General features: G+C 42.7%; 1 protein-coding gene across 1 annotated transcript; it reads right to left on the bottom strand.

Moving 5' to 3' along the window:
• Positions 1-1,145: 1,145 nt before the first annotated feature.
• LOC119721590 lies at positions 1,146-7,569 on the bottom strand. The gene is made up of 7 exons (XM_038191669.1): positions 7,520-7,569; positions 6,503-6,781; positions 5,983-6,297; positions 5,220-5,536; positions 3,540-4,957; positions 1,850-3,313; positions 1,146-1,480 (listed from the first exon to the last, which is right to left on the bottom strand). The coding sequence occupies exons 1-7, from the start codon at positions 7,567-7,569 to the stop codon at positions 1,178-1,180; spliced, it is 4,146 nt and encodes a 1,381-aa protein (XP_038047597.1). The 3' UTR covers positions 1,146-1,177.
• Positions 7,570-14,577: the final 7,008 nt, after the last annotated feature.

Below are 14,577 nucleotides of genomic sequence, written 5' to 3'. Positions count from 1 at the left end.
TGTTTTTTCTTGTGAAAAAACTGGGCAATAATTCAACATATGTTCAAACTGAAATTTAGACCTGAACTCCGGACGTGGTGGAAGTGACGTCATTGCGGATGTCAAAAGTCAACCTCGTATCTGAGCTAGAGAGCTAAGTTTAACGAGGTTGTTGGGACGCCCACAGAAACTGACACTTATGGAACATACAGAGTTCTGGTCTTGAGTAAAGTTTGTTTGTTTGTTTGTTCGAGTAAATGGATCGTTTTGGTTTGTATTAATGCTTTTCTCATTTTTATTGTTTTCCTAGAAGTGAAAACAGACCTTTAACTCAAATTTATTCAAGTTTGCCAAATTCTTTTCAATAGAGTAATTGCAATAAAAGTTATTGCAATCTTCAGTTTTCAATAGTCACTTAACAAAATAAATTATTTGAATTCATCGTTTAGTTTCAGTTACCATTGACGTTATTAGACCATTTTTGTGAATAAAGCCATCTTTAATAGATATCAGTTAATAAAATATAATTGTAGTTGCCGAAATCGCACAGAAAAAAAGGGCCTAGTATTTATTTTTGCGTTTCGGTTGAACAACAGGTTTCTCCCAGTGGCTCAATAATCCGATTTTATTATCATAAAACGTGTTTATTTTACCAAAGGACTGTATACCAGACCGTTAAGAAATGCCAGCTATCTCTTTGTTAATTTTGTATAACTTGGTCTTAATGCCACTTGAAACGTGATATTTCGGTAGAAAAAAATCCATGTCTGATGACTATTTCGCATACGACTGGCCTCAGTGATTTCATAATGTCTTGCTTCTGGAAACTAGAAAACTAAAATGGTTGCACCTGATCGAGTTCTATAGCCAAATCCGGGCACGTAATCACTTGCACACTCACGATGACCCCTTCAATTGGGAACCATTGAGCACGCTAAATTAACTGCCCTGCGATGACACATTAAGAATAGTTGCACTATACTTTCGCCAGATAAGGGCGATAGAAGTGATAACGTGTTCGGATTGGTCAACAGTTTGCAAGGCCACGTCTGAATCAGCTGTTGTTTGGTTACGGTTTGCTGAGGCTTGCTATAGGGCCTACTGATGGGCTGTGTGTAACCACAGCAAACAACATCCAATTCGGACACGAAAGACCTTTTTTTCCCCCTTTTTTCTGTGCGATTTTGGTTTTGATAATTTAAGAAAGATGGCGACGAAGGTTAGAAGAAGGAGAGGAAGAGGAAGGAAGAGCAGGAGTAGCGCTGGAAGATTGCTGGTGAGCCTCCAACAGCTGCGCAATGAGATGGTCAAGTTTCAGTGAGATGGCTTCCAGTGTCGGGCGAGCACCGGGGCTGCGTCTCATGCAGGAGAACTCACCCAGCAGACGAAGACCGTGGAGGATGTTTGCATCACCGGCTACATCCACGAAGAGCTTGCCAAGACTGTAGATGTCGGACTTCTCGGTGAACGTGCCTCTGCCTTCCAGCACCTCGGGAGCACACTTGAAGTGAATGGTTGAGCAAACAAACTTACTTCAGAAATGAAGTGGGAACAATCAGCAATGATTCATGTTTAACTTTAGTAGAGAGCATATAAGTAACGTATTGGCTGCACTCAAATTAAGTGGTTGGTATTCCGGGCTTGATTCTCGACTTTCCAAAGTAGGGTACATCTGTGTTTACGTTTTTAACACAAGAGCAAAGTTGAATTTAAATATCAAACTGAAAAGCTGCATGGAATGGAACGAAGGGAAAAAAAAAGATGCACAAGTGTAAAAGATTATAGATAAGATTAGAATTTGATGTGATGACGAATATACCAAGGACGAAGATGATGGCATATGATATTATTACATTCTTGCTTTTTGTACCTGCTTGGCAACTTTGTAGAACATATTCTGTTCCTCATATTCCAGGATCACCAGTGGGCCTGGATTCGAAGTCCGCTGGGCGTTACCTAGGTCGATGATTTTGCCACACCAAGCCACCTCCGAGCCTGGTGGATTGGGACACACCATGGCATTACCGCAGTGTAGGTCGTTATGAAGCCAGCCAGCAGCGTGTAAAGCCTTGAGTCCCTCCGTGACATCACGGCAGACGTGTAGCCACTCTAACGCGTTCAAGAGATTGTAGTCGTACCGCGCCTTGCTGAAGTTGTAAGCCGTGTTCCTCCCGACTCCACCCACTAGCTCCTGGGCGTACGAACAGTAGTCAATGACTCCTACAAACTTGGGGAAGTACGGGCAGTTCATCACCGCATGCATGGCTGCCACCTCTTGCTGTAAGAGTGAGAAGCTCCTTGTCAGTACCTTTACGGCAAGCAGAGTGGTGTCTCCTTGACGACGCATCAGTAAGACTTCACCATAGTTACCACACCCAAGCATCACCCGTCCTCCTTTGTCAGACAGAATGAACTCTAACTCGCTAGGATCGATAGAGGGGTAAGCAGCAGGTGTGAGTTCTGGTATTCCGTCTTGAGGACCTTCGGTTGCCTGGGATGTCTGAGCAGAAGATGCATTGGCAATGCTTGATTTCTTGTCATCCGCTGATGCATCCTTCGAAGGTGATTTCTTCGAGATGTTCGGTTGTAGTGAATGCTGGTTTTCTTCTAACGAAGGCACAATTGCCCTTGGTGAAGTTGAAGTTGAATTCTTCTCAGAGAGATTTGAAACTGAAGATGCATGATTTCCAGCTGGTGTTGGCTCTTGCCGATCTGAGTCGCTCTTCTGTTCTATTCCTGCAATTTCCACCAAATTCTTGTTAGAACCTTCTTTTGCAACCATGGACGAAGAAGATACTAAATCTCTGGCGGATGCAGCCCCTTGAAGATTTGCGCTATCTGTTTGAACCTGTGCTGCTGTATTTGGTGTTGATTCACTCCCCTGAGCTTTTCCTTTGAGATCATTCAAAAGGTTTGTGGAATCTGTTCTTGCAATTACAGATGAAGGAGATTCAAAATCTCTTGCAGATGCAGTCTCTTGACGACTTAAGATGTCCATTCGAGCTTGTGCTGTTGTACTTGATGTTGCGTCACTCTTCTGAGCGTTTCCTTCAAGATCCTCCAAACATTCATTGGAATCCTTCCTTGCAATTATGGATGATGACAATTCCGAATCTTTTGAAGATGCCACCTGTCTAGGACTCAAGGCGTCCTCCAGGGCCTGTGATGATGTACTTGATGTTCCCCTAGCCTCCTCGATATCTGAGGGTTTCTTGGCAGGATTTGCTGGAGATGCTGATTTCACACACTCATTACGTGACTCTACGTCCTCCGTCGATGAGGTCATTTGGTTCAATTCGCGAATTATATCTTTGGCTTTCCTGGTTTGAAATTCCTGTTGATGAAAACATACAGAAATTGAAAAAAAAATACAAACTTAATAATTCTCATGATTTCGTCTTAGTTCCTTTTTTTTTTTATCATAAATGAATTGACTAAGACCCTGCCGCCCCGTGCTATTTGAAAAAAATCATAAGGTTTCGAAATCCTTTACATCGCTCATGAGTAAATAGGCTAAACTTTGTATTCAGATTTTCTTATTTCAGACCAACTTATTTTACCTCACTAGCAGTGCCTGCAGCTCTCATGGATGATAATGAGGAACCTTCTCTGCCATCATCGTAGATGAAGTCTTCATCCTCCGTTCCTGGTCCGAGACTCTGAGACGAAGAGGAGCTTGTAGATGCAGTGGACACACTGAGCTCAGATGGAGACATTGGCTTCGAGATCGATTCCAAACCATCAATATCGTCTCCACCTTCTCCCACCTCGTTGTGATGTTGTGATGTTGCCAAAGACGAGGTTGCCATTGGGATTGAGGGTGTGATGTCATTTTCTGACGAAAGAAGAGGCTCCAAGATGAGTCCTTCATTCTCAGATACCATGTCTTCATCCTGCTTGATTGTTGATTCTGTGCTTTCTGATAATGGTGACATTGAAAAACTTTTCACTGGGTTGGAGAGACTACTTCTCGTCGATGAAGATGCGGATGTTTGTTGCTTGGGTGATTCTTCATCATCAGATCTTTCGTCTCCATGCCTCTCCAAGGCCTCCTTCTCATAGATTGCAGATGTAAGACTGGGCAAGGCAGAGATGAGGACTTCGTTTAAAGTGCATGGTTTCCCGTCATCAGGGGTTCTGTTTTCATCCGATGACATTACGGAAGAGGTTGATGTTGTTGGGGAAGATGGTGCATCATTTCTTGAAGGGGATGTAGGTTCGTGTCTTGAATTTGCGCCTTCAAGATCTGATGCTCTGTCGCCATCTTCAACGACTTCGGCCTGAAGCCTATCCAGGTGACAAATGAGGATGTTGGTAGGAGATTCCTCACTTGTTGCGGTAGAGCAAGGTGCTACAGACTTCAAGGTGGATTCTGCATTATTGTGTGCTACATCTTGATCTTCTTGTACTTGTTCCTGAACCTCTAGACATAAGCACGGCGTGAAATCAGAGGACCCACAAGTCCCCTCGGTAGATAGAGACTGCAAGACTGGCTTCGACACTGAGTTGTCATCTGGTGTCATGTCTTCACCTTCTCTGTCTTGCATTGGGGATGGTTGCGGTGTCAATTTGATTTCAGAAGACTTGTCATCACCTCTTGAGATCGACGTCAGAGGATCCGGGTTAGGGATTTCTACTTCCTCATCTGATGCTGGTTTTCCATCCTCCATCGCTGGTTCTTGCCTCTGAGATGGAAACGAAGGCAAGATGGAGACAGACGAATTGCATAAGGAAGCATCCCTGGGAGTTAGAGTAAGGAGTGACCCATCATCGTAGTTGACGATGAGGCTCGTAACCTCCTCCTGCTCCTGCGATAAGATGGGATTATCACTCATCAGAGCAGAGAGAGAACTTGACTGCAGATGGTCCCAGTCTAATTGAGGTACTCCTGGGATCGGGAGTGGCTGGTCGGCGCAAGAGGCTGGTCTTGTAGCCAGGGCAGCACTGCCTTGCCGACGATACATCGTTCCAGTCGATGCTGGAAAGAATAATACAAAAATACGTAGCCATGAGGACAAAACAAATTTTCTAAGAAGAAAGATTTGTTTTGCAAATGTGGCAATTTCAAAGAATTGTTTAGGGTGTAGCCACGTTCTTAAGTTGTTTTCAGTAGGAAAGTTACAAGTCCAAGAACATGAATTTGCAAATATTAATCACCTGGATACAGCGATGCAGACGGAACGATTGGTCCAAAGGACAAATCGCAAAATTTGGTCTGCCAGTAGATTTAAGAAACTCACCATTTCCTCCAAATCCCTTTGCTTCTCGATTCTTCATCAGAGCGCTGGTGTACCGGCTCTGGTGACCTGGGTCACTGTGGTCTTCTTTCAGTGACCTAGGTCGGCTGACTTTACCTGGGTCACTGTGGTCTTCTTTCAGTGACCAAGGTCGACTAACTTGACCTGGGTCACTATGGTCTTCTTTCGGTGACCTAGGTCGGCTGACTTGACCTTCCGATTGCCCTTGTGGTGTAACGAAGGGCTGAACGGTGGTCATGCGCTCGCGATTCCGAGGAGCAAAGAGGGATCGAAGTCTCGATGTCCACGGTCGCTTGGGCCTAATTAAGGGGGAGTAAAGGTGATATGGCGGGGTTCTCAATTGTGTGTATATACATGGTTAATTCAGAGGTGGTTCTCCTTAGGCATAGGAGGCACTGTCTTTGTTTTACATGTTTTTTCCTCACTGTGACAAATGATGATACCATAATACATTTGCTTGCAACCAAGACCAATTTGTCAAGTGGCTCTTACAGAATAAATTTACTACAGCGGAAAAGAAACTGGTTTCGGAATTTTATTTTCATTTTTGATTCAAGGAACAGAAGATTTCATTAGCATCAGCTAACACTTTCAAATTTTTAAGCTTACGAAATAGCCATGTGACCCCCTTCAGTATTAAAATCTAAAGACATCAGACATAATTATAACAAGGCATACGTAGGTCTCTGTTGTATAAAAAAAAAAATAGTTTATACATTTTTTTTTTAGAAATGACTGCACTCGCCTTGATCTTGGTGGGACACGTGCCTGGCCTGAGACGACAGATGACGGCCTGTCATCATCGTCTACTGGGGGACACGAGCTCGTCCTGTCGCTGTTGATGTTCGTCAGCTTACAGGACTGCCCGACTACGACCAAGTTGCCTGATCCCCGGTTGGTATTTGAGATTTGCGATGAGGCAGTGAACATGGCGTAGCGGGCCGAGTCAACTCGGGCACTGGGGCGGGGCGGGCGTGCTTCTGGTGTCAACGAGGGACCGTCGGTGTTGAGAGGTCGAACCTTGTTGCGTTGAAGTTGACGCCGAAGGGGGAAAAGCCTCCTGTTTGGGGTAAATAAAAATCACAGTAATGTTGCCATGCTCTGCCAAACTTTAGTCTTTCTTGATTCTTATTTTAAAGTATCTTGCGATTTAAATTTTATTCTTAAAAATTCTTCTGTAATTTTGTTCTGTTGGAAAGAGTTGTTCCTTTTTGGGGGGTGGGGGTGTGCTCCAGATTTAGTTTAGAGTTTTGAATAAGACTCACTTGACTTGAGGGCCTTGTAAGGGTGGCTTAAGATTCCGCTCATCCTTAGCGGAATCAATCTGGCGATGGACATATCCACTTGGGGACACCCGCCGGGAGCCAGTTATGGGCTGACCGGCATTCCGCGATCTTCCCCGGGTATCACCTCTGGGTGGATTACCGCTCCCGACGCGAGCCGAATGCGGACATCGTCCTCTGACGGTTGCAGAACGGGGACCGTAGTTGCCGTAACACGCCCCGCTACCTCCCGCCGAGTGGTCCAACAAGTCACAAGCCTTTCTAAGTGTTCAATGAAACAAAATGATAATGCCCCAATTATCAGCAAAACTGCTGTCTGCATGTAGGCCTAACATTTCAATGAAGAAACGTTTTCACTGGAATGCACTGTACATTAAATTTCGGTTGAAATTAATTTTTGAAGTAGACACGCATTTGTTGGGTTACATTAAAATTAATGACAAAAATTATAGAAGCAACTGGTGGGTTTGCATTCCTAAAATGCCCAATTTTTCAGAAGTGGCAGAGTTGTTATTTTGATTCCTGTTGCTTGATTTCCATCACACAGCTTCTTATCCTACACCACTGGAGTATAAATTCCTGTATTATAGGTATATTTTAATGCTAGAAATATTCTGCCATTAGGGAAGAAAATCACGGTTTCACTGGCTAGAAGGTTAACCCAGGCATCCGTGTCGTTGGTTATCATTCTTACCACGTGATTCATTGTTTAATTTACTGAACATAATACAAGATGTTATAGTTAACACACAAAAATCCCACATAAAGAAGATTATAAATTAGGCCTATGGATCAATATTGAAGACTAAACACGAAATACTATTTCACAATGCAAATAAATTCCGATCAATCATTAGTGTACAGACGATAAAATATGAAACTGAAGTACTTTCCGTGAGGTTTCATCCCTTCTACATTGCCAAAATATCCAGCCACACCTAAGATGTTCACTAGGTTTGTCAGAAACTAAATAGAATATAGGTCTATGGGTTTTCTTACTTGTAACTTTCCGAAAAAGCTGCTGCGTACGCTCTTGCGTAGTTGTACATCCTGAATCGCTATGAAGAAAACTTTCTCTGTCAAATCGCAACTTTTGAGCATCCGAAAACGCACCAAAGCAAAAATACGTGTTCACCGATCGAACCACAAACACATACAAACGTAATGTTGCCAAGGCGCGGCAGAAGTCGCCGATAAAGTTCTAAGTTTGCGCGCACGTCATTGTGACGTCACAGAAAGTCCCGGCTTTGGAACATCTGTCGCGGCGAAGCCATTGCTTAGTGCGCGTGCGCGGCTAAATTTTGGCCAAGTGCCAGAGGCGCTACGTTGTTTTCAATCAACCTCGAATCCAAAAGTGGCAGGTAGTTGGAGCGTATAATGCGCGACACCATGGTCCCTGTGGGTGGCACGGTATCCCCCCCCCCCTTCCTCGGCCTCGCGTCATCATATCACTACGCGATTTGTTTCCGTGCGGAGACTGGCGTAACTGGTGTCTTGCAGACTTATTATATCAACATCAATTTCATAAACAATTTAGAAACCCTTCACGATTTGGGATATCGAAACAATCCTGCCGAAAAAAATGCATATTCATTACCGCTCAATGCAATGACGGAAGACTGGGATATGTAATTTTCCAGATTAAAGTGCTAGAAGATACCTTTTTGCCCGTCTGACTTTAGCCCTGTAAAACTAAGTGGATCGCAATAAAAAATGTACAATCCATGATCGACTCTTGACACTTCGGTAGTTCATTACCGGCTGATTGCAGCACTGGACTTAATTCATGTTAGTTTTGAAGTATTGTGAACACGCGTTGCCCAAGGTACAAGGTAGACCTGATCTCTTCCACTCGCCCTCCATTCTCGGTCCTTGGGCAACAAAAGTTCCTCCTTTGTAACCCTATACTTTTCAGAAGATTAATAAAATTCTCCCCTTGTTTGCTTATTTGTCCTTATCTAAAAACAAGGATTTCCCAGGCAGTAGCTTAGAATGAGAATGGTGTCAAAAACTACTCACAAACGGAGTGGTCACTCACTCACTACGTCGGCCACAGCCGAGCCATGGCACCGATCCTCCAGTCGATAAGATTCCCTCAATCATGCAAATATCTAGCTCATTTGTCTCTTCCACTTTTTAGTAAATTCAAGTATGGTTCCTTTTGTCTGCTTCTGTCCTCTGGTCTTCTTCCATGTGTCGGCTCCCACTCCGAGTATGGCTCGTAGCTCAGGGTGACAGTGGCAATCATGGGCGTCGCTACACCGTTTTTAATGAGGAGGGGTGCATCATGAAATTTGTCGACGGGCCGTTATGCAAAAGGAGTGAAATTGATAATTTCCGTCCAAAATAATCCTTTATACTCCATTGCTAACTTCCTCTACAAAATAATATACATGTAATGGTTAATTCAGTTGATTACTGTGAATTGATCGTCGCACAACTGCGTGTATACACGCTCAGTACGTGTGAGCATAGCTTGTTCAATCAGGCCCATCCCCTGATCCCAGACTGGGGGGGGGGGGGGGGGGGGGGGTTTTAATCCTTAAGTTGTACTTTTTATATGAGAGCGCAGACTGCAAAGCCTAGGGCATGCGGTCCTGTGCCCGCTTAAGGGCCCGGGAAAGTTTTAGAATTCTAGATGCCCTGTACGTGGTGCAATCTGAGGCATTTTCTGGCCACTTTCCCCTGACTTTTTGAATGAAAACGTGCGCGTGCTTTGGGAGATGGGTCATCAAAGTTTATTACATCACAAAAATTACATCAAAACTGTAGCTTGACTCGGCTCTCTTTCGAGATTTAACTTGATCCATGATTTAAAGTCGTCACTAAGAATCAGCTCAAGTCGTAACTGCCTGCCACCGAGCACGTGCTTGTGTTTTGCACACTGCACAGCTCCGCCACCGCCGTATATAAATTATATGAAGCGAGTTCACGCAGCAGGCGTAAGCGCGGCAGCTCTTGCCGACATGGCCGGCCGAAAGTACAATATTTTGCCATTGGTTGCAGAACCGGATTTTAGCTTCGCGGGTATGGCGTGTCAAACGTTGCAATATTCAATATTTTGCAACATATATGTTGGATGTTCAATATGTGTTTGTTATCTTTTACATTTATGTGCGATGTTCAATATAAGTGTGCGATGTTTTTCATTATTTGCGCGATGTTTAATATATTTGTGCGATGTTTTACAATATATGTGCGATGTTCAATATAATGTGCGATGTTTTACATTTATGTGCGATTTTCAATTTATATGTGCGATGTTTTTGACGATTATATGTGCGATGTTTTCAATATTATGTTCGATTTTTTGCATTAAATATGCGATGTTTTTCTATACAATTGTGTGTGTTTTTTTACAATATATTTGCGATATTCTCAAATATGTGAGCAATGTTTTACACATATGTTTGACATTTCGAGCTATTTGTATTCGATGTTTCATCGGTATATTTGCATTCGATCTTTTGCAATATGCATTTGATGTTTCCCTTTTCATTCGATGTTTCGTTAAGAACCTCGAGGCCGATTTTCATGGCCTCGGCCTCGGCCTCGGCCTTGGCCTTGGAGGTGCAAGGCCCCGGCCTTGGCCTCGGCCTCGGAGCCTTCCGGCCTCGACGAATCGGTCGAGGCCGGCTCGAGGCCGCCCATTTTGATGTGTTTTCTATTCTAATTAATTTTAATTTTTTTACCGTATCAAACCCTCGAGATTCTGCCGTAGTGGGTTCCGTGAAACGAACGCATATACAGTGTACGCACGAATGAACTGGAAATGGTTGCATTGGACGTACTCACGTACGTAGCATCTTCGCCTAGCCTGCGCTTCAGCTTTCCACGTGCGTGCAAGCGTTATAACTGTTACCGCGTGCTAGACTACATAAGTCTGGCACCAATCCCATTTGCGTAGAATAACATGTGGTAGTAGACTAGTCTGGTTGCAGTGTTGTACAAAATGTTCACGTTTCGCCTCTGTACCCCGACCTTTAAAAATGATTTGCGGCAAGGTGCGGCAAGCTTAATCATTTCTTTTTATAGGCCACTGTTTCAGTAAAAGTCTGAACTTTCTGGGTACGATCGAGTGTACTATTCCGTACCATTTTTTTTCATAAAGATATGATAAAAACAATTACAATTTATCAAGTAGATTTTATTTTTACACGGTGATTTAAATGAAAATTCCGGCTCACACGGTAATGTTTGGCGCAAATGGTCGATATAGAAAGCGCGATTTCAGAATTCGTTTTTCCATCCAAATGAATGCAAAGTTCTGAATGAATGTTTTAATAATAGTATTCCTCGTGGTACATGTAACAGGATACTTTTTTTGTATTTTTAGAGCCATGTTGATACTTATTACATGTTTAAGCACGGTTTGAAATTGACTAATTTTGCGTGGTTACAGATATACGGCCAAAACCTCTGGACTCCCTACCTCTTGCCATGATCTTAAAATTCTTTGAAGCCATTGGATTCAAATCGGATGATCAGAGAATTCATGGTCATTTTGATGAACTGAGTGATATCACTCGGCACGCATTTTCCGTGTTTCCGTGTTGTTTGTAGCGGGATTGGCCATTGCAAGACTTTGTCTGGTACCGCGGTATTAACAGTGATAATGCGTGGACACTTATCCCGTTGTGTGGAGCGGGATTGGAACTATGCTTTGCCCGTGCGTAACGGCGGGCCGTCTGGCATTGTCTGGTCGCATCGCGGTGTTTGCTCGGCGCGCGCATGGACAGTGCGAAGGTCGGGGGGGGGGGGGGGGGGGGGGGTTCGTAACTCTTTGGTTATGAGTGGTAAAAACCTGATTCAAAATTCAAGTTGTTGTTTATTTAATGAGGATTCCGATGATATTTAGCACTTTGATAAGTTTTGAAAATAAGATTTATAAAACAGGCTAAAAGTAAATGATGTAAATCTTACAGAATAGAAACTCAAAATTTGGCCATTTAAATTGTTGTATCTCCAAAGGGCAAACACCTATGAGCCTGATTCAAACGCCATTGATTTTGTTGTGTAATTTGCTTTCAGTGATACAAAACTTGAGATTTCTTTCTTTAAAAAATTAAATTCGCCAGACTCCCTACAAGAGGAAACCCATTGCAAGCCTTAATTTGTAAGCCAGGCACTCCAAAACTCAGTGAATTCAACTAAAAAGATGTTAAAACTCCAACATGATCTTAGCTTTGTTTTAGTGATTTATATTTTATTATGTGTTTTGATAGCTGGCCTCGGCCTCGGCCTTGGCCTCGGAGGTGGTCGTCTCGGCCTTGGCCTTGGCCTCGCGGTTGTGGCCTCGGGCTCGGCCTTGGCCCCTCAGGTTGTGGCCTCGGCCTTGGCATCGGCCTCGGAGGTTGTGGCCTCGACTACAACACTGGAAAAATCTAAAATGGTAACGGGTTAACCTTGCTTTTTTAGCAAAAGTTGGAGCATATTTTACTAAAATTGGGCAAAATCAGATGCTTCTCAAAAATCCAGATGTAAAGTTTCCGCAAAAACAGCTGTTGAAAAAGAGCCCAATGTTGAACTTTACTGAGTCTGAGGTCAATCGAGGGGACGATCCTTATTTCAACTCCCGGAGATTCGCTGACAGTCTCTATTTTTCTTTCTAAGAAAGTCGAAATAGCTGAAGAGGGAGGTGAGAATCTATATGTGCCCAGATACAAAGAGTAGAATTCTACGCGTCTGCCTTTTGAAAATACACAATTGCGGTGTTCATTGTTGCGTAATGATCCGCCTAGCGCACGACTGTTTTGCACATTAGGCTGTGTTATGCAGCTTCCTAACAAACCAAACACACTGGGCTCATTATATCGACTTGTTTTTACCCATTAAGGTAAAGCAAATGAACCCAGTAATCTTCCTGGCGCGTTTGCTCACCTATAAAGACAACTTTTCTCAGTTTAAGGACAATTCTAAGGTAACGGAATGGCCGAGTGGTTACGATTCGTCGTCCACGGTTAGCGGGGTCCCGGGTTCGAATCCCGCTGGTGTCTTTTGGTTTTTAACGTATGAGTTCAATCATTTACTATAAGAGATTTAATTTCCCGTCGTAAAGCACCAACAGTACCTTAGCTTAATCGGTAAGCACTGCTGCTGGTACTGTCCGCGAGTTCCAGGTTGGCGCCTTCGTACAGGTTCAGGGCATGTGGTCCACTCGGAGGATCAGGGCTTAGGGGCCGCCCTGTTCCTCCCTTAGTAGTCAGGTGGCTTAGATCTAATTTTCGTCAAGATCGTGACCGACTGGTCCAAAGCACCAAACTTGGCAGATAGCTTCTTATAGACCTAGAGAAGATATTTAGAAGGGGTGACACCCGAAATTCTTTTGGGAAGGGTGCCTAATTTGCATAAATCGTTAATCCCTGCCGTGTAATATATTTATTCCCATATTTGGGTATATTTTTATTTTTTTTATTTTTTGAAAAGTGTATTTTTGGGATTCTACTTGCATATCTTTACTTTAATAACATTTTCCAAAGCATATAAGTGACTGAATAATTATAAGGACATAGTAACGATCCAAAATGGCTACTATTATGCCCTAAAGTGCGCGCATTTACCTTGTCCCCAGACATCATCAATTAGTCTTGCCAAACATCAGCATTGATGAACTTCAAATTCACCACGTAGCTTACTGGTACGGTTACCCTTTTGAAACCTTATGCAAAATCATGTGAACAATGAGAACATTGTGATATTTAGCCCAGAAAACAAAAACGGGGGAAAAAAACGAGGTGTCCATAAATTGGGCTAACAAGTAAGGTGAAGGGTTGCCTGACATGGAAGACTGGAACAAGTTCAAGGCAATTCCCAAAATTATTGTTGAGAAAACGTTTTGGCGTAGACAAAATTATTGTAAACAGCAATAATCTCTTATTTGGGGGGATTTTGTTGAACTTGTTGAAGTTCTCACGTTACCCTTTCCGTAGTAGCCCAATTTACGGACACCACATTTTCTCCCCTTTTGGGGTCTTTTGGGCCAAACATCAAGATGATATCAATTTTCACATGATTTCCCACTTATTTTTGTTAGGTTAACTATGTCAGTAAGTACCTTTGTGAATTTGAAGCTCATCAATACCCACGTTTGGCGAGACTAGTTGATGATATCTGAGGAAAAGGTAAATGCGCGTAACTTTAGGGTAAATAGTAGCAATTTTGGTGATTTACTATGTCCTCGTAATTATTCAGTCACTTACATGCTTTAGAAAATGTTATTGAAGTAAAGATTTGCAAGTAGAATCACCAAAATACACTTTTCAAAAAAATAAAAAAATAAAAATATACCCAAATATGGGAAAAAATATATTACACGGCAAAGATTAACGATTTATGCAAATTAGGCACCCTTCCCAAAGAATTTCAGGTGTCACCCCTTCTAAATATCTTCTCTAGGTCTATAAGAATCTATCTGCCAAGTTTGGTGCTTTGGACCAGTCGGTCACGATTCCAACCATATGCCACCTGACTATAGCTCTTTGCTTTTACATGGTGCCTGGCCCTCCGGGGTTATATGGATGGATAGGGAAGGAAGTGTGTATTAGTCGGGGACCCCGGAAGAGAACTAAGGGATCGGCTGGGGCATTGTTATGGCTCAGACCGATCCCTGAAAGCTTGACTAGCACATAACTTTTTTATTTTTTTGACCCTCTATCTTTTATACTTTGGTTTAGTTTGATATCTACAGCTGCTCGGCAGGTCTACGGGTAGTATCAAAATTGAAACAAAGGTGTATGTCATAAATCAATGAATATTTCATAATTGACTATAATCAAATCGGAGTTTCCTTTGATCAATTTGACTATCATTATATAATGACGCGATTGCCAATTGACGTAAGAAACGCCATAAATTATACCGGGAAAGAATAAAGATGTACATTGTAATATAAATAATATTTATACATCTTTCAAATAACATGTCTTTAATTGTGAGCACTCCAAACAATACAGTAATTCGCAATAGTAATAGAATGGTATATGATAGCACGATCAATGTGTCTCTATTTAATTTAAAAAAAATATAATTTAGGCCCCTATGTGTGAAACATTCTTTGA

The sequence above is a fragment of the Patiria miniata genome, unplaced genomic scaffold (assembly GCF_015706575.1).
Source record: "Patiria miniata isolate m_02_andy unplaced genomic scaffold, ASM1570657v1 HiC_scaffold_13, whole genome shotgun sequence".
Classification (NCBI taxonomy): Eukaryota; Metazoa; Echinodermata; class Asteroidea; order Valvatida; family Asterinidae; genus Patiria; species Patiria miniata.
Note: the sequence above shows the minus strand (reverse complement) of the source record. Positions and strands in the feature narration are given on the sequence as shown.

Excerpts from the sequence above, each read along its gene's own strand:
- LOC119721590 (XM_038191669.1), bottom strand. The coding sequence starts at position 7,569 with ATGTACAACTACGCAAGAGCGTACGCAGCAGCTTTTTCGGAAAGTTAC. Across the intron at positions 5,537-5,982 it reads CGTGTCCCACCAAGATCAAG|GCCCAAGCGACCGTGGACAT; the intron begins GCGAGTGCAGTC and ends CCCCTTAATTAG. Across the intron at positions 1,481-1,849 it reads TCTACAAAGTTGCCAAGCAG|TGTGCTCCCGAGGTGCTGGA; the intron begins GTACAAAAAGCA and ends ATTCACTTCAAG.